The sequence below is a fragment of the Capricornis sumatraensis genome, chromosome 4 (assembly GCF_032405125.1).
Source record: "Capricornis sumatraensis isolate serow.1 chromosome 4, serow.2, whole genome shotgun sequence".
NCBI classification, from domain to species: Eukaryota; Metazoa; Chordata; class Mammalia; order Artiodactyla; family Bovidae; genus Capricornis; species Capricornis sumatraensis.
Window position 1 is genome coordinate 132997569 of NC_091072.1, and position 24822 is coordinate 133022390.

At 39.0% G+C, this 24822-nt stretch overlaps 1 protein-coding gene across 3 annotated transcripts in view; it reads right to left on the minus strand.

The window, feature by feature from the left end:
• Positions 1 to 24822, minus strand: part of SLCO1C1 (solute carrier organic anion transporter family member 1C1) — a 68199-nt gene that overhangs the window by 16377 nt on the left and 27000 nt on the right. For 2 of the 3 annotated variants that reach the window (XM_068970930.1, XM_068970929.1), the window contains exons 4-9: positions 24659 to 24783; positions 19571 to 19717; positions 17260 to 17358; positions 13317 to 13562; positions 11985 to 12149; positions 2650 to 2845 (exon numbers count right to left, since the gene is read on the minus strand). In XM_068970930.1, the coding sequence (XP_068827031.1) occupies positions 2650 to 2845; positions 11985 to 12149; positions 13317 to 13562; positions 17260 to 17358; positions 19571 to 19717; positions 24659 to 24783 (978 nt within the window). The remainder of the gene's footprint in view (positions 1 to 2649; positions 2846 to 11984; positions 12150 to 13316; positions 13563 to 17259; positions 17359 to 19570; positions 19718 to 24658; positions 24784 to 24822) is intronic. The other variant, XM_068970931.1, reaches the window with a different exon arrangement.

Genomic DNA, 24822 nt, shown 5'->3' on the forward strand with positions numbered 1-24822 from the left:
TCAAATTCACAATGTTTGTCAGTGACAAACCCTTCCAGGCCTCCGGATTCTAAGTTCTTGTCTTGGGCATCAGACTTAATTCTCATCATTGCAGAAGAGAAACTTCTTGCACTATCATATCTAAAGCTTCTCTGTATTGATCCTGAATGAATGTCTGGAATCAAACCAACGTTGTGGAACAAAGAAACTCTGGATAAACCCTGGAAAGCATGTTTATTTTAAGTAGTCAATTCTTTTATATTGCTGAAGGTAACATTAAATTTATCACTTAGGACAATCTTGAAGCAGAAATTAATTGCATATATGTTTCCTGAAAGATGTGTTGACAATAGGGTCATTATTTAAATTTTTAATTATTAGCTTTATCAAATATGCCAGAAAGTTTATATTTATGATATTTTTCTTTCAAAATAGTTATAGTGGGAGGGGAGAGATTTTGCCAGTGATGTCGCCTTTTCTTTGGTTGCTTCCAATAACAAAGCTACTCTTGGAGGTTAAATCTTTGCCATTGTTGAGAATATTCTTAAAAATATGGAAAGCAATTTCAAAAGAGGAGTTTTAAACAATGATAGCGAAGAGTCGGACTCGACTGAGCGATTTCACTTTCACTTTTCACTTTCATGCATTGGAGAGGAAATGGCAACCCACTCTAGTGTTCTTGCCTGGAGAAGCCCAGGGACAGGGGAGCCTGGTGGGCTGCCATCTACGGGATCGCACAGAGTCGGACATGACTGAAGTGACTTCGCAGCAGCAGCAGCAGCAGCAGCAGCAGCATTACACTGTACTTACAGTCTTTCAAGGTGAACTGCTTTCAGGGACCTAGTACTCAATGAAATTTTTTGTTTGTTTAAGACTATTGAATCTTATTATCATCTGAGTATACTTTTAATGTAAATCTAAAAATTTGTCTGTTGTCTAGTTCTGTATTTGCTTTTGGCTTAGAGATAGCACAATGCAATAGAAAAAAACATTGTACTGGAAGGAAGTTAACTGATCTTTCTAATCTCAGTTCTTTAAAAAAGGGTAACAAAACTTCATAAAGGCACCTTAAGATAGAAGTGAGTTGATAAAAAGGTAAGGTGTTTTCTAAATTGCAAAATATAAAATACTTGACCACTGTCCATCCACCATGAGGATCTTAGGGACAGGAAAACATGGCACAGGACTTCTACTCTCTCCAGAATCTTCTTGAAATTCCTGTTTATAACTAACATTCTTGATCTATATTGTTCAATGTTACCAAGGCAACATACACTGTTAAGTCTAACTGTTGCTGTGACAACTCCCAGAAGCAATCTTATATGACCTTTACATTCACTAATTTTTCTGAACACTTTAGAGGACAAAAAGTATAATTGGCATGGGCTTCCCTTGTGGCTCAGTGGTACAGAATCCGCTTGCAATGCAAGACATGTGGGTTCAATCCCCAAGTTGGGAAGATCCCCTGGAGGAGGAACTGGCAACTCATTTCAGTATTCTTGCCAGGAAAGTCGGAAGGACTGAGGAGCCAGGTGGGCTATAGTCCATGAGGTTGCTAAGAGTCAGACATGACTGAGTATGTATGTAACAACAGGATAAACTTAGGTTAATGAAGGTGTTGGAACATGAACACCAGACAGATAAATGCGGAAAGAGGCTGGAGAGCAAGCAGTGAGCAAGAAGCAACTGAATCATGAGGAAACAGAATATATTATCAGGATGCTTGACCTTTGAGCCAACAGGTAGAATTTTAGGCACCCAGGCAGATAAAATCAGGGAGGCTGGCTTGGCAACCTGTAGCAGCTCAATACTTTTTTTTTTTTTTTTGAAAACAAATGATGTATAGATACGTAGGAGGATGAAGAGAACTGTCTCTGGGAACTAAGGTGCAGAGACAGAGGGATAGCGAGGACTCTTGAAGGGGAAGGATGAAGTAGTTTCTTCAAGACCCAGCTTTTAGACCCTGGAAACTAAGAAATCTAATCGCTACTCCCACACAGAATGGCATAAATCTAAAAGCATCAGTAAATGCTCCTGTGATCAACTGCAAAGAGCTGCATGTTCGTCTCCGGGTTGAGCGATGGCCATTCTCTCCTTCAATTTCCCTTGACTTGAATGACAAAGACTATAAAGTACAGCATAGAAACCATTCCAGTTTTCTAGGCATCTAGATGTTCAAAGAGAAAAACAAACAAAAAACAAAAAAAAACAACTACAATTGTTTCCAAGAATGGCACTTTAATTTTGTGCTGGGTAAGTGCTGATCCCTTTCATGTGTATTATCTTGCCTTACAAAACCTTAAAAGGCAGTTATTATTTCTGTTTTTAAAATACTAACATTGCAGCTAGATTAAATAACTCATACAGTATCACTTCACTAAGAATAGAGAAGCAAAATTCAAGGTCTGTATTCAAGGTTGCTTCCCTAAAGAAAGATGTGGATTTGGTATTTTTTAATATTTGCTTCCACTTTCAGATTCAAAGGAAATGACAGATTTTGGTGACAATAACAGCTTCAACTTCATAAGCATTGTCCATTCTTCCACAATAAAACAATAATTTCTTTTCATAGGTATGATTCTTAATAATTTAATTATCTTATTTTGAAACATAATAGTTAATTTGATTAAACAAACTGATCTCCTCTGATTACTTAATAAGTAAACATACCCTTGGTAGGAGATAGTTAATCCTGCCACATCAGAGTTTTCACAGCCCAGTGCAAACAGGGAAAGGAATAGGAGGTACCCAAGGACCGATGATCCCAAGTAAAGTTTTGCAGCACCATGAATATTGACTCTGAATTTTTTCATAATTATTCCCCCAGAGAATATTCCAAGGGCCACTGCAGGTATGTTGATGAGCCCTGAGGAAAAAGGAAAATGTGTCACATTTGTGAACCTCTAAAAGAAATCTGAGTACATTCACCCAAACTTTCTAAAGGATTGTATGAAACTGTGTAATAATAGTTTTAAACTTATTATTAGACTACTTGGTCAATTTAAGTTTACAGGACTATTCAGCCACTAACATGTGGGTTTCATATTAATGATAACATAGCTGACAGACCCAGGGTTCTGCCTATCACAATGTCTAGCATAGGGTTTGAAATCAATAAACACCAAACCAGTCAATGAATCTAGTCTTTTTGGTTTAATCCCAGGAATAACAGGTGCAATCAGGTGGCAATTAGATGATTATAATGTTTTATAAGGTTGTGAACGAAAGAATAATAGGCATATAGACTGTAAGGAATAAACAAACAAGCACAAAAACATTCCTGGTTCTATTTTCTGACCCCAACAATATTTTCTTTTATTGCCAACCCTTTTAGTTTGATATGTTTTCTTACAGCATGCACAATAACCACATATTATTAGGCACCTTTCATATTTTTTTATTTGCTTACAGTATACCAGTCACTTAGTTAAGCATTTGATATATTATCTATCACATCTACTCTTCACCACAACCTTAGAATATAGGCATATGTTATCTTCATTTCAGAGAGCAGTTTGTTCATGGTTGCGGTTACTAGGTGGAATAGCCAGATATGAATCCAGGAAGGCTGTTATCGAGTTAAATGCTTTCAATAACTGTGTTAAACTGACTCTCCTTCAGGGGGATTTGGCAGATAGAATTCTTCATAAATAGATGTTTAATCTCACTAGTAGTCAAATAAGTGTGACTTAAAAAGCAATACTAGGAAGAAGTTCAACAAAGTGATTAAGAGTTTGGATCCCAAAGACCCAGCTCTGTGGCTTTGAATCTCAGTTCCACAGCTTAAATAGCTGTGCAACTGCGAGTAATTCCTGAGCTTCTCTAAAACTGACTCCTCACATATAATATGGAATTAATAATAGTGTCCTTAAAGTGATTAAATTGCATGAAAAGTTTTAGCTTAGTATCTGGCACAAAGCATCATTCAATTAGGTTATTATGAACATTTCCATCTATGAGACAAAGATGAAAATGTTGGGGTTGGGGGAAGTGGAACAGCTCTGTGTTAGGAAAGATGGAGAAAGAGGCTCTTTGGTCAGACTGTGAATTGGTAAATAACTGTAGGGAAGGTTATCAGGTACCCGATGCTAAACTTCTCTGTGAATTAGAATCTATTTCTCATATTGTCTACTCATCAAATACTGATGTATCTTGAGATTTTGAGATAACACATTTCTTTCATGTAATAAAAGGACTGAAGTTTGTATAACCTTGGCCAGCATCTGCTGAGGTAAACAATAATTACAAGTGTCCTTTTCTGACTCACATTGAAATTTGTGTTAAAAAATTAAGAATACTGACATACAGTGATAATAGATGCAAAGTAACTTCCTTTCTTCTTTTCCTTTTTTTCTTTATTTTCTGATTTATTTATCTAGTCACTTAACTAAGTTTCATAGAGTCTAAAACATCAAATATATAGTGATACTTTGTTAGCTATTATATTATTTTAAAAAGTGTTTTCATCATGTATTGATAGATGATTTTAAAAAGGATATTTTGTTTCATCTGTTAATGACTATGCATTAAATTAGCATTAAACTGATCACATTAGAAATTAACCCACCTTGAAGGGGGCATGATCATGAAATTAGTGAAACTGAAAAAAGAAGAGATGTTCATTTTTGCTTCCTCATCTGAACTGAGGTTTGTGGGTGTGCAAATGGCAGAGATAGTGCATTGGGCTCCTGAAGAGCTGAACATCTGCTAAGAGGCACTGGCTGATGATGATGTTGATGATTTTAACTTGAAAGTTCATTTATTTGAATTAAAAAGTATTTAAATTCTATAGTGCTTTACAGTTTTTGAAAGGTTCACACAATGTGATTTTAGATAATCCCATAATAACCTCCCTTTTAAAAAACCCCTTATCTCTATATTTGGAGAAAGTGAAAGTGAAAGTGTAGTCGCTCAGTCGTGTCTGACTCTTTGCAACCCCATGGACTGTAGCCTACGAGGCTCCTCCCTCCACGGGATTCTCCAGGGAAGAGTACTGGAGTGGGTTGCCATTTCCTTCTCCAAGGGATCTTCCCAACCCAGGGATCGAACCCCAGTCTCCTACATTCCAGGCAGACAGTTTAACCTCTGAGCCACCAGGGAGGTCCAATATTTGGAGAAGGCAATGGCAATCCACTCTAGTACTCTTGCCTGGAGAATCCCATGGACAGAGGAGCCTGGATGGCTACAGTCCATGGGGTCGCTAAGAGTCGGACACGACTGAGCGACTTCACTTTCACTTTTCACTTTCATGCATTGGAGAAGGAAATGACAGCCCACTCCAGTGTTCTTGCCTGGAGAATCCCAGGGATGGGGGAGCCTGTTGGGCTGCCGTCTATAGGGTCGCACAGAGTTGGACACGACTGAAGCGACTTAGCAGCAGCAGCAGCAGCAGCATATCTATATTGCTCCTATCCCCTTCCCTCTCCCCACTGGTAACCACTGGTTGGTTCTCTGTATCTGTGAGTCTGCTTCTTTTTTATTTTATTCACTACTTTGTTATATTTTTTAGATTCCACAGATAAGTGATATAATACAGTATTTGCCTTTCTGTCTGGTTTCACTTTTTTAGCATGATGTCCTCCAAGTCTATCTATGTTGCTGCAAATGGCAAAATTTCATTCTTTATTATGACAAATGGGCTTCACTTGTAGCTCAGCTGGTAAAGACTCTGCCTGCAATGTAGGAGACCTGGATTTGATCCCTGGGTTGGGAAGATCACCTGGAGAAGGGAAAGGCTACCCACTCCAGTATTCTGGCCTGGAGAATTCCATGGATCGCAAAGAGTCGGACATGACTGAGCTACTTTCACTTTACTTTTTATGACAAACAGCTCATACAGCTCAATATTAAAAAAAAAAAACCAAAAAACAACAAAAAAAACCCCTCTAAACAACAGAATCAAAAAATGAGCAGAAGGTCTAAGTAGACATTTCTCTAAAGAAGACATACAGATGACCAAAAAGCACATGAAAATATGCTCCACATCACTAACTACTAGAGAAATGAAAACCAAAACTCCTATGAGGTATCACCTCATACTGGTCAGAATGACCATCATCAAATAACAAATGCTGGGGAGTGGGGTGTGGAGAAAAGGGACCTCTCCTACCCTGTTGGTGAGAATGTAAACTGGCAATGGAGAACAATATATAGGTTCCTTAAAATCTAAAAATAGATCTACCATATGACCCTACTCCTGGGCATATATCCAGAGAAAACCATAATTTTAAAAGATACATTGCTCCCCAGTATACATTGCAGCACCATTTACAATGGCCAAGAAATGGAAGCAAGCTAATTGTCTATCAATGGATAAATATATAAAGATGTGATATAAAAATATATATATATATACACACATACATATGTACACACACAAAGAAAAAATCCATGAAATACTATTCAGTTCAGTTCAGTCACTCAGTCGTGCCCGACTCTTTGTGACCCCGTGAATTGCAGCACGCCAGGCCTCCCTGTCCATCACCAACTCCCAGAGTCCATCCAAACCCATGTCCATTGTGTTGGTGATGTCATACAACCATCTCATCCTCTGTCGTCCCCTTCTCCTCCTGCCCTCAATCTTTCCCAGCATCAGGGTCTTTTCAAATGAGTCAGCTCTTCACATTAGGTGGCCAAAGTACTGGAGTTTCAGCTTCAACATCAGTCCTTCCAATGAACACCCAGGACTGATCTCCTTTAGGATGGGCTAGTTGGATCTCCTTGCAGTCCAAGGGACTCTCAAGAGTCTTCTCCAACACCACAGTTCAAACGCATCAATTCTTCGGCACTCATCTTTCTTTATAGTCCAACTCTCACATCCATACATGACTACTGGAAAAACCATAGCCTTGACTAGATGGACCTTTGGTGACAAAGTAATGTCTCTGCTTTTGAATATGCTATCTAGGTTGGTCATAACTTTCCTTCCAAGGAATAAGTGTCTTTTAATTTCATGGCTGCAATCACCATCTGTAGTGATTTTGGAGCCCCCCAAAATAAAATCAGCCATTGTTTCCACTGTTTCCCCATCTATTTGCATGAAGTGATGGGACTGGATGCCATGATCTTACTTTTCTGAATGCTGCGCTTTAAGCCAAGTTTTTCACTCTCCACTTTCACTTTCATCAAGAAGCTCTTTAGTTCCTCTTCACTTTCTGCCATAAGGGTGGTGTCATCTGCATATCTGAGGTTATTGATATTTCTCCTGGCATGAAATACTATTACTCACGAACGAAATAAAATTACTCATGAATGAAATGAAATACTATTACTCAACCATCAAAAAGAACAAAATAATGCCATTTGCAGCAACATGGATAGACCTAGAGATTATCACACTAAATGAAGTAGGCCAGAGAAAGATAAATATCATTCAATATCACTTGTATGTGGAATTAAAAAAAATATACAAATGAACTTATTTCCAAAACAAGCTCACAGACATATAGACAAATTTATGGTTACCACAGGGAAAAGGAAAGTGGGGGAGGGGTAAATTAGGAGACTGGGATTAATATATACGTACTCCTATATATAAAATAGATAATCAAGGACCTAGTGTATAGCATAGGGAACTATATTCAATATTTTATAATAATCTATAGGGAAAGAGCACCTGAAGAATATATATATATATAATGTATAACTGAATCTCTGTGCTGTAGAATCTCTGAAACTAACACAATATTAAAAATCAACTATACTTTAATAAAAAAGAAATTTATTTTGTAAAGTACCCATCCTGCCTGGGACATCAGAAGCAATGGTACAAAATACACTCTTTGGCCTGAGCAACATGTTGTACTAAATTCCACTGACTTCCCAGCACTCCATCTGGCTTAGAATAGCCTGAGAATAAAGGAATTCTAGGGATATTTCTCCCTCAGAACAGGTTGTTAATAATCAGGAATATCCTCTCTAGACTGACCTCTTTTTTAGAGGCTTGTGTTCTCTTGAAACTTGCAGAGGATTTAATGTGTTCTCTTGCTTGTAGGTCTCTCTGCTCAAGAATACTTGCTATCTTTGACACAGTGTCCTCGCCAATCTCCATCCCTGTTCTCGTGCGTTCTTCTTTAAACACTTCCCTATCCTTTTGCTCTTAATTCAGATAGCATCATCTCCCAGATAATTCTTTCTGACTCCAAGGTTATGCTTGTTCATCTAGAGTACTCTGCATGCATGCATGATCAGTTGTGTCTGACTCTTTGTGACCCCGTTGACTGCAGTCCACTAGGCTCCTCTGTTCCTGAGATTTCCCAGGTAAGAATATTGGAGTGGGTTGCCATTTCCTCCTCCACCAAAGTACTCTGGGTTTCCCCTAATTAGAGCACCTATCAAATCCTCTACCAACCATATCATGCCTCCAGAGGATGTATCTGATACCAGGGTGCATGACTTGGTCATCAGAACCCCTTTTCTCCCTCAGTCTGAAGCTCTTTTGTAGGGTCCTAGAGGCAGCCTTGGTACTTATCACAATTGCCTATTAGCTTATTTGTTCATACCTCTCACCCTTCAATCAAACCTTCAAGGGAAGAACTATGCTCATGATAGAATACTTTGTTTCTTACATAGGTGGATTTTTATTAAAATGTGCATAAAAGCCATTTCTCCAGAATATCTTTCTCAGTTTCAGGATGACTAAATTATGACATGATTCAAAAAAAGATTAGTAGGATTTTTCAAATATATTGTCAATTTGGTTAGCCCTTTCAAGTTCCCTAGGATCTGTATGTCATCCATGCAGGGCCAGTTTAGTGGCAAAGTTCCTGAAAAGTAGATGAGATGCGCTTCTCACCTCCCAAAGCTTCTTTTCCTTCATCTTAGGTATTTTTGAGCCATTTAATGAGGTAGAAATTTCAGTCTGATTTCTTCATTGCACACTTTTTCCACTCACATCATAAACTGTGCTGCTCTTAAAATGTTTACCATCTGAATATTTCAGATGGAAATATTAGCCATAATTTATGCTGGCATCTGTAATTTGTTTCAATTTATTTCATATATTTTCTCTTGAATTCAACATTTATATTTTTCCAAATATCAGGCAGGCTGAGCTTGTTGTTCAGTCACCAAGTTGTGTCTGACTCTTTGCAACCCATGGACTGCAGCACACCAGGCTTCTCTGTCCCTTACCATCTCCCAGAGTTTGCCCAAGTTCATGTCCAGTGAATTGGTGATGCCATTCAACCATTTTGTTCTCTGTCTCCCTCTTTCCTGCTGTCTTCAATCTTTCTCAGCATCAGGGTCTTTCCTAATGAGTCAGTTGTTTGCATCAGGTGGCTAAAGCATTGGAGGTTCAGCATCAGTCCTTCAGAAGAATATTCAGGGTTGATTTCCCGTAAGATTGACTGGTTTGATCTCCTTGCTCTCCAAGAGACTCTCAAGAGTCTTCTCCAGCACCACAGTTCAAAAGCATTAATTCTTTGGCAGTCTAGCTCTCACGTTCGTACGTGACTACTGGAAAGACCATAGCCTTGACGGTACGGACCTTTGTTGGCAAAGAGATGCCTTGGCATTTTAACACACTGTATAGGTTTGTCATAGCTTTCCTGCCAAGAAGTGATCATCTTCTAATTTTGTGGCTGAAGTAACCATCTGCAGTAATTTTAGAGCCCAATAAGAGGAAATCTGTCACTGCTTCCACATTTTCCCTATTTGCTATGAAGTGATGGGACTGGATGCCATATTCTTACTTTTTTTTAAATATTTAGTTCTAAGCTATGTTTTTTACTCTCTTCCTTCACCCTCATCATGAAGCTCTTTAGTACTTTAGGACATTTTTAGAGATTTTCCCCAGATAAGTAAAAGTTCTGGTTATATTATGGACCTTCACAACATCACTCTAATATTAGAAGACAAAATATTAAGATGTGAATTTTATAAAGAGAGAAAAATGTAAGTAAAAATGTACACTTTCATATACCTGTTGGGTGAAGACAAGTAAACTTAGCCATCCTTCTTGGACATAATAACAGTTTTTCCTCCTCACAAATTAAGATAGTTTTCCATCACCTCACAAGTTTTTAATGTAACTTATTTCTAGAACACATCATAATATTACTATTCTAAATTTGCTATTCTAGCTTAGCCACAAAATAAAGCTTTCTAATTATTTTTTCTCAAATGATTATTTTAATTTTTCCTTATTTGTTTAACATCTCCAAAAATTGAGAATGATAATCATTTTTGTCAATTACAGTCAATATTGTTATATCTTGTCTACTAGTTACTATTTTATTTAATCAAAAATTTTCAAGAAATTAAGCAAAATAATTAAATAATTGCAGTCTGAGTTATAAGAAGAGGAAGAAGAGATCATGTCCATGTAACTTCACAGTGATTAAAAAAAAGCCTTAAATGAAAGATTCACCTGCTAGTCAAATTTCTTTCAGTAGAAGTTGCAGTGGAAATTTTTTTAAGCTCATACCATTAAAAAAAAAAAAGCAGAATAATTTTGCAATATACTATCTAGTCCCTGAATCTGAAACATCTTTATCTTTCTTTCATTTATTTATAAAATAAAAGTTATTAATATAAGGAGATAGTATTTCTAGACTTTAGAAAGAATGTGACCAACATATAAAAACACAGTAAAATAAATTGTCACTGGATCAGTTGGCCCTTGAACACTTTAGAGAAATTCCTATTTATTCTTTCATCCATGTCATATCAAATATTTTCTCTGAGAGTAGAATGGAAATGTGTCTTCTTTGGGCCTTTCTCATATTTTATCACAGAAAGGGTCATTCTCCCACAACCCAAAGGAAAAAGCTGAAGGAGAAAAGAGCCAGGGGTGGGAAAGAAACAAAGAAAGGGAGAAAGCATATGTTGAATGAGAGTTATGTGCATTTCCAATCCATTTCACATGTCTTTTCTCATCTTTATTTTAACCCAGTGGTGCATTTCTTTTCACCTTTCTAATTAAGTGTTAGGGATGTCAAATAATTTACCCATTTCCCTTACTATACTTACTAATGTAAAATCCCACCACTCAGGAAATTATCCTAGTTATCTCATGCTTATGTTAGTTGCTCAGTTGTGTCTGACTCTTTGCAAGCATTAAATGACATCTTCATGGACTTTGGGGCTTCCCTGGTAGCTCAGATGGTAAAGAATCCAGCTGCAATGCATAAGACCCCAGTTCGATTCCTGGGTCAGGAAGATCTCCTGGAAAGGGGATAGGCTACCCATTCCAGTATTCTTGGGCATCCCTGTTGGCTCAGCTGGTAAAGAATCCACCTGAAATTTGGGAGAGCTGGGTTTGATCCCTGGGTTGGGAAGATCCCCTGGAGGAGAGCATGGCAACCCATTCCAGTATTCTTGCCTGGAAAATCCCCATGAACAGAGGTGCCTGGTGGGCTACAGTCCATAGGTCTCAAAGAGTCAGACACAACTGAGCAACTAAGCACACAGTCCAGGTTTTAAAGTATATAGTTGCTTGCAGGACCGTGGTTATGTATTTGGAGATTCTGGTTCTTCTTCATTCATCTGTTCATATTTTTCTTTGCCTTTGAATACCTTCCTCTTAAATGGTTGTTCTCCTGTGCTAGAAACACAGTCCTTTTAAACAACCCCAAATGTCAGGAATCAGAGAAGTCTTTCAATCCTGAGCAAATACAAACTTTGTTTTGCAATGCATACCTTCTAACCTGTTTGAATACTCACCTTTTGTAATCCTAGAAACTCTTCAGGTAGAAGAGGCACTGTTATGAGGTTTCAGCTACACTTGAAAGACAGATAGCCAGTATTAACAATCTCCTGACAAAATGCATGTTTAGTCTGCATGGTATGCTCATGGTCACTCACACACTGTTCTAAATAACTTTTTGCTACAAAGTTGTACCACAGACTCTTTAAATATCTTATTCTGCCAGATTTTTTCACTCACTTTCTAAAATGTCATAAATTGTTTTCAGTCTAAATATCAAAACAACTTACGACTAAGGATCAATAAGACACAGAGTTGATAATACCTATTGGAAAGCAGAAAGGACAGAGAAGCATACCAATAACAAAGTTGGCCTTAGAGGCTGACTGCCCATACTGTTGCTCAATGTACTTCGGTTTGTAAGTTACCATGCCAAATAAAGAATTGAACTGAACGGTGCTTGCACACAAATATAAGAAGTACACTGGATTTCCAAAAAGACTCTTCAGTGACGGCAGAAAATCTATAAGACAAAAATAGCATGGAGTAATTAAAGACAGTGTCACACTTGGTGGAAGATGCAGCGATAGCCTCAGAGCTGAACGGTTGAGTCCTGTTGTCCTGGTTCCCAGGAGTGTTTATAGAGTGGAACACCCACACACCGAATGTTAAGCCAGTGACACAAGACAGAGTTGAGATCTGGCCAGGTTCAGATCCAGACCTAGGTGCTCACTTCCACAAGCATAAAATCTAGATTATAAATTAGAATCAGTCAGATGAGAACAGATTCCTCTGATGTGGTAAGAGACATAAGGTATAAGAAAACTCCCCATCAAGCTGAAAGTCATAGGCTAGACATCAGAAACTTGAGTTTTCTGGTCTCTCTCCTTTGAACTTGGGTCATGGAAGCAGAGAAGAGAATATGAAACTTTTCTCCAGTTAATTATTGATACAATGAGCTTTGGCATTCTCTCTTCTTCCTTTTATGCAAGCCAAATAGAAATTTGAAGATTTTCTGTAAATGTCAACATTGCTGGGCCAGTTGAAGGGGACCAGTCTTTCTCATGGTCACCCATTTCTGCAGGAAAGGAATTCACTAGAACATGTCTGACTTTTGGCCCTACACTCACTCCTTTGATCACTGGTAGGACACATGCAGTGGTGCGCATTCTCAAGGGGGTGGATGTTATCTGTCAAATGGCCACAAGCCCTGAAGGTTCACTTTTCTGACCACACAGACTAATGTGGAGCAACCCTCCTGGGAGGGCTGTTTGCAAGGTCCACACGGAGGAGGTAAAAGGGTGGGAATGGCAGCAAAGACTTTTAATAGTCTTCATTTCTGCTTCCTGTGCTCAGTTACATCCAACTCTTTGCAACCTTATGAACTGTAGCCCAACAGGCTCCTCTGTCCATGGAATTTCCCAGTCAAGAATACTGGAGTGAGTTGCCATTTCTGCCTCTAGGGGAGCTTACTGATCCAGGGATTGAACTCTGATGTGTCCTCTGTCCCCTTCATTGGCAGACAAATTCTTTACCACTGTGCCACATGAGAAGCCCTACTTCCTGTACAGTTTCTCAAATTTTTTTTCTGAACACATGAAGTGGAGAGAGAAGTATTGTATATAGATCACCTCTAAAATTTCAACAGAAATATGGAAAGTGTTTCACAACCAAAGACAATTGGGCTTACCTCTTGCCATTTCCATGATTTTTGCTTTTTCTCCAGGAGGTGTTTGGTAGTCTGTGAGATCATCCATAATAAACTTAGATTTCTCAGAGGAGGAACTGGAGTCCTCTCTGCTCCTGGGTCTTGGAAGAGTCCTTGGTAAACACCAGAAAGGCACAGCTGCCAGAAGAGTGATACTTCCTGCTATGAGATAGCCAAGCCACCAGGCACCCACCCACTGTGGGTCCTTTGGGGTGATGGTTATATGATCTGAAAAAGAGACAGAGTGGCTAGAGAACATATACAGCAAAGCTAGTATATTAAATAAGCCTCTTAAAAAATCCTAGCATTAGCTCTATCACATCATAAAAATACACAACAATTCATACATGACAACTTTTTAAATAATCTGAACATGTGCCTGATGAACTATGGACGGAGGTTCGTGACACTGTACAGGAGACAGGAATCAAGACCATCCCCAAGAAAAAGAAATGCAAAAAAGCAAAATGGCTATCTGAGGAGGCCTTACAAATAGCTGTGAAAAGAAGAGAGGCCAAAAGCAAAGGAGAAAAGGAAAGATATACCTTTTTGAATGCAGAGTTCCAAAGATTGGCAAGGAGAGATAAGATAGCCTTCCTCAAGATCAGTGCAAAGAAATAGAGGAAAACAATAGAATGGGAAAGACTAGAGATCTCTTCAAGAAAATTTAAGATACCAAGGGAACATTTCATGTAAAAATGGGCTCAATAAAAGATGGAAATGGTAGGGACCTAACAGAAGCAGAAAAGATTAAGAAGAGGTGGCAAGAATACACAGAAGAACTGTGCAAAAAAGATCTTCATGACCAAGATAATCACGATGGTGTGATCACTCACCTAGAGCTAGACATCTTGGAATGTGAAGTCAAATGGGCCTTCGGAAGCATCACTACAAACAAAGCTAGTGGAGGTGATGGAATTCCAGTGGAGCTATTTCAAACCCTGAAAGATGATGCTGTGAAAGTGGTGCACTCAATATGCCAGCAAATTTGGAAAACTCAGCAGTGGCCACAGGATTGGAAAAGGTCAGTTTTCATTCCAACCCCAAAGAAAGGCAGTGCCAAAGAATGCTCAAACTACCACACAGTTGCACTCATTTCACACGTCAGTAAAGTAACGCTTAAAATTCTCCAAGTCAGGCTTCAACAGTACATGAACCATGAACTTCCAGATGTTCAAGCTGGTTTTAGAAAAGGCAGAGGAACCAGAGATCAAATTGCCATGGAAAAAGCAAGAGAGTTCCAGAAAAGCATCTATTTCTGCTTTATTGACTAGGCCAAAGCCTTTGACTGTGTGGATCACAATAAACTGTGGAAAATTCTGAAAGAGATGGGAATACCAGACCACCTGATCTACCTCTTGAGAAACCTGTATGCAAGTCAGGAAGCAACAGTTAGAACTGGACATGGAACAGACTGGTTCCAAATAGGAAAAGGAGTACGTCAAGTCTGTATATTGTCACCCTGCTTATTTAACTTCTATGCAGAGTACATCATGAGAAATGCTGGGTTGGAGGAAGCACAAGCTGGAATCAAGATTGCCGGGAGAAATATCAATAACCTCAGATATGCAGATGACACCACCCTTATGGCAGAACGTGAAGAACTAAAGAGCCTCTTGATGAAGGTGAAAGAGGAGAGTGAAAAAATTGGCTTAAAACTCAACATTCAGAGAACTAAGACCATGGCATGCAGTCCCATCACTTCATGGCAAATAGATGTGGAAACAGTGGTTGACTTTATTTTTCTGGGCTCCAAATTCACGGCAGATGGTGATTGCAGCCATGAAATTAAAAGACTCTTACTCCTTGGAAGGAAAGTTATGACCAACCTAGACAGCATATTCAAAAGCAGAGACATTACTTTGTCAACAAAGGTCCATCTAGTCAAGGCTATGGTTTTTCCAGTGGTCATGTATGAATGTGAGATTTGGACTATAAAGAAAGCTGAGCGCTGAAGAATTGATGCTTTTGAACTGTGTTGGAAAAGACTCTTGAGAGTCCCTTGGACTGAAAGGAGATCCAACCAGTCCATCTTAAAGGAAATCAGTCCTGTGTTTTCATTGGAAGTATTGATGCTGAAGTTGAAACTCCAATACTTTGACCACCTGATGTGAAGAGCTGACTCATTTGAAAAGACCCTGATGTTGGGAAAGATTGAGGGCAGGAGGAGAAGGGGACAACAGAGGATGAGATGGTTGGTTGGCATCACCGACTCAATGGACATGGGTTTGGCTGAACTCTGGGAGGTGGTGATGGACAGGGAGTCCTGGCGTGCTGGAATTCATGGGGTCACAAGAGTCAGACACGACTGAGCAACTGAACTGAACTGAACATTATTATGATCTTGCTTATTAAAGGGAAGAAGATGTCTTCAGAGCAAAATTATTTCTCTTTCATTCCTTAGATTAAAAGTATAGAATCTAGAGTCTGGAAGGGGTTCTCACTCTGCTCTGGGCTTCTGCAGAGGGACCCCAGGACCTATGACAGGAGAAAAGCAACATGTGAGAAAGACTTAGGAGGGTTTAAAACCTTCTGCTGCCTCTCCACATGAGTGCCATTTTCATCTGATTTACACACTGAATGTCTAGGATTTTACTGAAAGAAAAAGACTCTATATGCTCTCGTCCAAATCTAATCTGAGCCACTCAGAATGTTATTTATTGAATGATGATTAGTGATATTTCAGAGATATTCTAGGTCTGATACAAGATTTGTATATGTTTAATAATTAAAACATCAATATTTATTCATTATAAAATTTTTAATACTGTTTCTTATTTGAAATGTAAGCATTGACAGGTGTATTTTAAGCCAAAACAGTTTTAAAAAATATATATATAAGAACGTGTGAAACATTCTATTATACTCTAACTCTACTACACTCTATGAGAATCCTTTGACAATTAAGCTTGATCGGCACTATGTTATTCTCAGTGAAATGTTTGATTTAGTTTTTCACTGCATGTTCATGGCTTCCTTTTCACAATTATCCTCTGTACCTCTCATCATGCCAACCCTTTCTTATCTATATCAGTTGCCATGATCAGATTTTAAACGTCATGAAGTCAAGGAATCAACCATTTTGCTCACTTTGGTAGAACATCACTTGAGTTAGAGTAGACATGAAATAAATTTGAGGAGTAATAAATGAATAAACAAAATTCCTGGAATGCCTATTCCGGTTATTTGATTAAAAAAGAACAGCTAGCGCAAGTGTTTTGTATTCTATTGTAACATAATAATCATTTGTAACATACATTAGTGATGAGGCAATTCCAAAATTTTTAAAAATAAAATTTGTTTTCTTGATTTTAACTGCTTTCTAGGAATTCTTCAGAAAAGCAGAAAATTTCTGTCTACGTCTACGGCCTACATCTTATAAAGAAAGAAACAAATTAACAGCTCTGGAGAGATGAATCCTCATTTATTCCCTCCACAAGCATTCCTCCAGAAGGAAAGTTAGTCTCACTATAAAGTTCCTTCAACTAAAAAATATTTGTACATTAAAGAAAGGAATTTTATTTGCCAGACACTTTCAATCGTTGGCCTTTTTGGAAAGTCCAGAAATATGTTATTAATTGATGTGACTGTAGTAAATGTTGATTCACCTGAAGCCAACAAGAAGCCACAGTTGTTAGTCTTAACTAAGCTTGAATGCCTTTAAACTGGGAAACCAGAAGTGGAAAATGATACAACTGATTAACAAACTATGGGTCATCTGGTTATAATCACCACCTATTTTTCATGTTCCATTTATTAGGGTGTGTGATAATGGTATAAGTAATAAGTTTTCAAGGATTTTCATTTTATGAAAGACTATCATCCTATCATTTTGTAAAAAAAACAATTTGATATTTTGAACACTATTCCCATTAAAAATTACAGTAACTAAAATAAATGAAAAAATAGAAATAAACGTCCTTACCTAGATTTACAAAGCCAATGTCAACATATAGTTTGGCACATAACGAGCCTAACAGGAAGCCAAAGATTGGTCCTATAATTGCAACCGTCTGCACACATCCTGCAAAATACGAAAGTACCATTTCTTTGCTCTTATAAATTAATAAATTTTTAAACAGGAAACATGCATGAGATCCAGTTAGTCACTGAAAATATTTCATCAACTCTTCCCTTAAGTGTGCTTAATTTGTCAACTTTTCAACCTCACTGAATCCGGAAATAACTTCTTCTCAGTGTTGGAAGAAGAATGAGCATCTTTAAGGCATTAATTACATTTTAGTAAGAAAACAACACTAAGATTCAGCTAATTTTGGCAAATGGAACAAATTTTACTCCCCTAAAATTTGGATTGGATTCCCCCTGGTGATAAAAATCAGAATTATACTGTTCTGACAGTCTTTCAAAAACCTTTTATGGTCAGTTGTTTAATTGACCATAAGACTTGTTTCGACATTAACATTTATTTCTTCCATCTTAATGGGAAAGAGCTTGTGTTTAGAGCTTCCAGGGGACCACCTGTGAACACAGTAACTATGCAGCTCAAGCAAAGAGCTTGACTTGAGAGAGGGGAGAGGTGCACTCTGCAATGCTCCTGACCCACCTGGGCAGCTCCAGTTAGCTGGAGCAGATCTCCTCAATGACATCATTTCTAGTAACCAGCAAGTCTGCTCTTCCTTGCAAAATATCACCCATCTGCCTTTTATTTCATCACAGACCATATAGCACACATCCCTGAGAGATTAACTGGAGGAGTAAATAGCAGTTGCGTCTATGCATGCATGCTCAATAGTGTCTGACTCTCTGTGACCCCATGGGCTGTAGGTGGAGGAAGGACATACCAAACAGTCCAGCTGAGCAGCGGGCCCCCACAGTGTCACACTGCACAGCGGAAGAAGAACCACATCTGGGCTAAGGGCTCAGTCTTGTGGTCTTTGGCACTTTTCTTAAACTTTCTAGACTTCAGTTTTGTTGTTATTGTTGTTCAGTCACTAAGTCATATCCAACTCTTTTATGACCCCATGGACTGTAGCCCACCAGGCTTCTCTGTCCATAGGATTTCCTATGCAAAAATACTGGAGTGCGTTGCCATTTCTTCCTCCAGAGAATCTTCCTGAACCTGGGATCAAACCCACATCTCCTGTGGCTCCTGCGTTGGCAAGAAAATTCCTTAACACTGAGCCACCTGGGAAACTCACACCAGATCTTTTACAGAATAGAAAAGAAGGCAAAGGAGAAGAGCAGCCTCCGAGCTCCTGGACAGGACAGGGACACGATGACATCTGTATGCATCTCCTGGCTACAGTCTTTCTCCTGGTCCCCAGAGTAATGGCCTAGCACATGTGGTGGAGCTTCTGTTCTACCTCCTGATCTGAGCTGCAGCTTCCCATTAGAACAGGTGCCCTGTTTTTAACTACATATAGCATACTTGGCTGTCATCAGAACCCTCTGGGATTCCGTGTGACTAGCCAGGACAGAACTATACCTAGCTATAGCTAAGTGAGTGAAATCGCTCATCATATCCGACTCTTTGCGACCCCATGGACTGGGGCCCACCAAGCTCCTCCATTCAGGCACAAGGCCACCTGCCCCCCACCCCACTGCCTTAATGAATTTAAATCTTGTCCTTCTGTCTCTGAAGGTGAAACCCTCAGAAGATCAGAACCCCCAGAAACCAAGACTAATGTATGAAACAGAGAACAAATTTAGCTTTCATAACATAAGAGGCACTCAAATGCTGCTTTGATTCACCTGGCTTTGGATTGCTATATTTTTGTTTTGAGTCAGGAAGATCCCCTGGAGGAGGAAACGGCAACCCACTCCAATATTCTTGTCTGGAAAAGCCCAAGACAGAGGAGTCTGGTGGGATATAGTCCATGGGGTGGAAAAGAGTTGTACGTGACTGAATGACCGAACACACCTATTTTTGTTTTTGTGATTTTAGCCACTATTCTATGCACGGGACCTATTCTAGAAAAGAGTAGCTCAGGCCTGGCTCTTGTTCTTCTGTATCCATAAAGATACAGGTCATACATTACAGAAGTTGAGCTCACAGATAATTTCTTTTAATCTGATATTCTTTCCCTAATGCATTAGGTCCTTTTAACTGAAGTTTCTTCACTATCCAAACCCTCAGTGTGAACTTCAGGAAAGTGTGATCTGAATAGAGGAGTTAGATATGAAATATAAAATCTTCCGCATCCTATTTAGTTGAGAATAGAGTTGAGAAAACCAGGTATCCTGCACCCCAGAAAGATGAATGAGGTGGGAATTACCAATATAGAAAGCTGCATTGTCCTGGCTAGCAAAATCATCAAGGTAGGCAATGCCTAGAGGCTGAATGGGAGTTTCTCCAAATCCACGAAGAAGGTTTCCCAGGAAGACGTAAACCCACATGGAGGAGCTGGCATCAACTTGACATTCTTAAAAGGAAAGCAAACAAGAGGATTGAAATTCAATCACTATTGAAGTTAAACATTTATTCTGTATATCTACAAGTTGTCCTAAAGATGCATGAGAATGCAGGAGTGAAATCAGCAATAAATCGATTGATAGGAGTTCGAGCAAGATATTTTAGGTAGTGTAAATCCTCCAGAAACTAACCAAGGAAATCTATTGTTCTTATTTCTTATTTTCTTTCTTTTTATTTCATATTACTACTGCATTATTTGAATTCCTAGACTTCAGTAACATACAATATCCAATCTGGGACAAAAATAGAAAAATTTGAACAAAGACTTTTCTTGCCTTAATCTTTAAACTTTCTATTTTGCAACAGAAATCACTTGCAGTTTTATTGGTGACCAAGATTTTGAACTGTGGTGTTGGAGAAGACTCTTGAGAGTCCCTTGGACTGCAAGGAGATCTATCCAGTCCATTTTGAAGGAGATCAGCCCTGGGATTTCTTTGGAAGGAATGATGCTAAAGCTGAAACTCCAGTACTTTGGCCACCTCATGCAGAGAGTCGACTCACCGGAAAATACTTTGATGCTGGGAGGGATTGGGGGCAGGAGAAGAAGGGGACGACAGAGGATGAGATGGCTGGATGGCATCACTGACTCGATGGACGCGAGTCTGAGTGAACTCCGGGAGTTGGTGATGGACAGGGAGGCCTGGCGTGCTGTGATTCATGGGGTCGCAAAGAGTCGGATATGACTGAGCGACTGAACTGAACTGAACTGAACTGAAGATTTATCTGAATTTCAAATTTTATATGGGTGATACTTCAAATTTTAGCAGCATTGCCTACAACTAAAATTGTTTGATAGTGAACAGACATGTTAAGGGCTCAAATTTCAGAAACAAATTCATATAAAACTTAAAAACCATACTTCGTGGCTCAGATAGTAAAGGATCTGCCTGTAATGCAATGCAGGAGACCCAGGTTCAATCCATGAGTCTGGAAGATGCCCTGGTGTAGGGAATGGCTCTCCACTCCAGTATCCTTGCTTGGAGAATTTCATGCACAGTGGAGTCCAGAAGGCTACATGGGGTTGCAAAGAGTCAGATATGACTGAGGGACTGACACTTTCATGCTTTAGTGGTATAACAATTCCAAAAAGAGAGAAGCTTCTGATGGAAATTCAAAGCTAAAATTTTTAAATGCTTTCATAAAAGTCATGTCTTAATGTGATCATGTTAAGTAGAATAATTACTCCCCATATCGTAATTAAATACAGTTAGGTGACTTTAACAAAAGTGACAATATTAACTACCTCCAACAATCACCACTTCTGGAAGCTCCCTTTCTGGCAAGCACTGAGCTAAGTAGTTTGCAGACATTTTCAAATCAAATTATCCTAAGAATCTTATGAGGTAGGAGATATTTTCTCTTCTAGTAATTTTGAAAGTAATTTTTGAAAGTGAAGTGTGGGTTATTAAGAACTTGGGTGAATGCTTTTGTGTGGATGAATCAGACTTTGTGACAGAAAAGATTACTGTGCAATCATGTGACGTTTAGTTCTGATTTTGCCTCTCCTAGAAATGTAGCCAAGTGACCAGGGATATTTCACTTAACTTCTCTGGATTTTTATTTCACTCCACAAAATACAATGGGACTCCTTTTTCAACATTGATTCCAGTGTCAATTTCAGCCCTGACTTTGGGGGATTCTATTGTTGTTGATAGAGGAGTCTTGTAGATACGTGTAGACACTTTAGCTCTGGGCTTTCCATTACAGTGGCCACAAGTCACAGGTGGCCACTGGAATTTATTAATTAAAATTACATGAAATTAAAATTCAATTCCTCAGTCTCACTGGCTATATTTTAAGTATGCAATAGTCACGTCAGGCTAATAGTTACTATATGTGTATGTATGTGTTAGTCACTCAGTTATGTCCAACTCTTTGCAACCGATGAGCTGTAGCCTGTCAGGCTCATCTGTCCATGGGATCCTCCAGGCAACAATACTGGAGTGGGTAGCCATGTTCTCCTCCAGGGGATCTTGCTGATCCAGGGATCAAACCTGGGTCTCCTGCATTCCAGGTAGATTCTTTACCGTCTGAGCCACCAGTGGACAGTATAGATATAGAACATTCCCATCACTACAGAAGTTCTGGTAGACAGTTCTGCTCTAAAATATTTGCAGGAAATGGGGTTTGCATGCAGAGCATTTTTTGAGATGAGTCCTCTATTTGCTTCTCTAACCACTTTAGGATATGCTTGTGTCCACTGTATCTAAGGTTTCTATATATCTATGACTTTAAGCTAACAGGATTTCATTTAAAGGAAAGAAAAGCATTGATTTGTGAGTCTTATATTCTGTATCTGCCTAATAATTTGTATCTTTACACTAAAAAATTTCATCCCCCACCCCTAAACCCTACATTTCTCTTTTTAATATGAAAGGTTTAAATATTAGTTGTGTTGTCATTTATGGGCTTCCTGGGTGGCACAATGATAGAGAAACTGCTTGCCAACGCAGGTGACACAAGAGATGCAGGTTTGATTGCTTTTGAGGACGATCCCCTGGAGAAGCAAATGGCAGCCCACTCCAGGATTCTTGCCTGGAAAATCCCAAGGCAGAGGATCCTGGCAGACGACAGTCCATGAAGTCACAAAGAGTTGGAAACGACAGCACAGAAACACACACGCATTGTCATTTATAATATGTCTCTCCCTTGAGTGTCAAAACCAAACCCAAAATATCTTCAATGACTGTACCTTATGTACAGACCAAAGTTTAAATCCTTTAGTCTGTCTCCTTGCTTCTTTTTGTGGATCTGAATTAAACTGAATTAAATGTTTGTTGTTTAGTGGCTAAGTCATGTCTTGACTCTGCAATCCTGTGGACTGCAGCATACCAGGCTTCCCTTTCCTTCATTATCTCCCAGAGTTTGCTCAAACTCATGTCCATTGAGTTGGTGATGCCATTTCATCCTCTTTTGCCCCCTTCTTCTCTTGTCCTCAATCTTTCCGAGCATTAGGTCTTTTCCAATGAGTCGTTTCTTCTCATCAGGTGGCCAAAGTATCGGAGCTTCAGCTTCAGCATCAGTTCTTCCAGTGAACATTCAGAGTTGATATCTTTTAGAATTGACTGGTTTGGTCTCCTTGCTGTCCAATGGACTCTCAAGAGTCTTCTCCAGCACCAGAGTTCAAAAGCATCAATTATTTGGCACTCAGCTTTTTTTATGGCCCAAATATCCATTATATTCTTGAATAAACAATCCCTCTGTTTTCATTCATTGATTTATATATGTTCTCCCGAATGTATCTTTCATGCTTTCATTTTCTTCTAGAATGCCTTCTTTTCATGCAGCAGGATAGGATAAACTTTTTACATGTATATGACCACCCCCATTTTTCTCCTCATATTTCAGTATTTTTTTCAATTCTCCTATCCTTGCTTTCATTCAGAGTCAAGCCTCTCTGAGTCTGACTCATTCAGAGTCAGAGTCATTTGCCAGGAAAAGGACATCTCAAAGGGAAGCATCAATGAGGATGTCAGGGGAGTGAAAAGGTTTTATGGTATAGATAAAAGATTTCGATGGATGGCAAGTATGTAAAAGAAGGGCTTCCACACTGCCTCTATAGAAGTGGATTCTGCAGCCTAGGAGTAGGAGAGAGATGAAGGTAGTGGAGAGGAAGGGTTGAGCCTATTGATGCTGAAGGTCTGTGGGGAGAGAGGATTTGAGTGTCCACCAGTGCAGCATCCCAGAGACATGGCAAAGACCTGTGGGTAGATTCATGGACTCCATGAGTAAGGAAACCTGTGCCACCACGGACAGGTAGAGCCAGGGAGGTAGCAAGAGCCCAAGGACGAAATGCAGTATTGCTAAACATCCTTGCCCCTGCCTCTTCACAGGGCTTCCAATGCCTAGAATAACACAGAAGAGATGGTTCCCATGCCCCCAAGCATGGCCCACACATAGCCTTGCTGTGCAATGTGGGTCAGCCACATGGAACTCTGAATATGCTAACAAAATTCCCTGAACCCTAACTTGTGTGGAAACTAGAATTATTTCATGTTTCCACGATGGTCACTTTTGCATCAAAGAGAGCTGCTATGCTATAAAGGACACAAATGTGGACATAAGATGACCCCAAGATGATGTGTATGAACAAACACTGTGGACAAAAGGATTTTAAATATTTAGGCTGACAGAGGACTGATAATACCAAGACCTCCCCTCCCACAATTTCCCCCTAAAGGGAAATTATGTAAGCTTCTTAGAATGTAAGCTACCCCTGGGAATGTGGGTAGAGATTAGGGACAAATTGACATCACGTTTTTGCCATTTTGATGAAAAGGGGCTGAACACAAAAATTAAACTGTGTTTGGGGAAAAAATAAATTTACTTTATATGAGATTTGTACATGTTAAACTTGTTTTACCCTGTTTCACAGTACACATTATTTAGAACTGCTGTAAACTTTCCCAGTCATCAGCAATTAATGTACCATCTTTCTATAATATTTGATTTTCTGAGTATTTTCTTAAGATCTCATGATATACTGCTTTTGTTTTTGTTGTTCAATCACTAAGTTGTGTCTGATTTTTTGCGATGCCATGAACTGCAGCACACCAGTCTTCCCTGGCCTTCACTATCTCCCAGGGTTTCCTCAAACTCATGTCCATTGAGTTGATGGTGCCATCCAACCACCTCATCCTCTGTTGCCCCCCTTCTCCTGCCCTCAATCTTTCCTAGCATCAGGGTCTTTTACAATGAGTTGACTCTTCACATCAGGGGGCCAAAGTATTGGAGCTTTAGCTTTATATTCTATGATTTTTTTTAATGGCACTATAATATCTCAATTTAATGAGTAAAGCTTTTCACAGTAAAAATCATATATCACATGCTAAATCACCTATAAAGACTTTAAAAATAACTTGTTTACTCAAGTAAAAAGTAATCATCTTACCATTATTTATTTTGGATTGTGATTTTTCCACAACTGGAATTGGTAATGAATTGTTTGAATCCAGGAGACATGGAGAGATACTGAGAGTGGAATTGGAGACAGGAGAATACCTTTCATATTTGTACCTGTATAAAAAGAACATTTTCTTAGCATCATATGAAAAA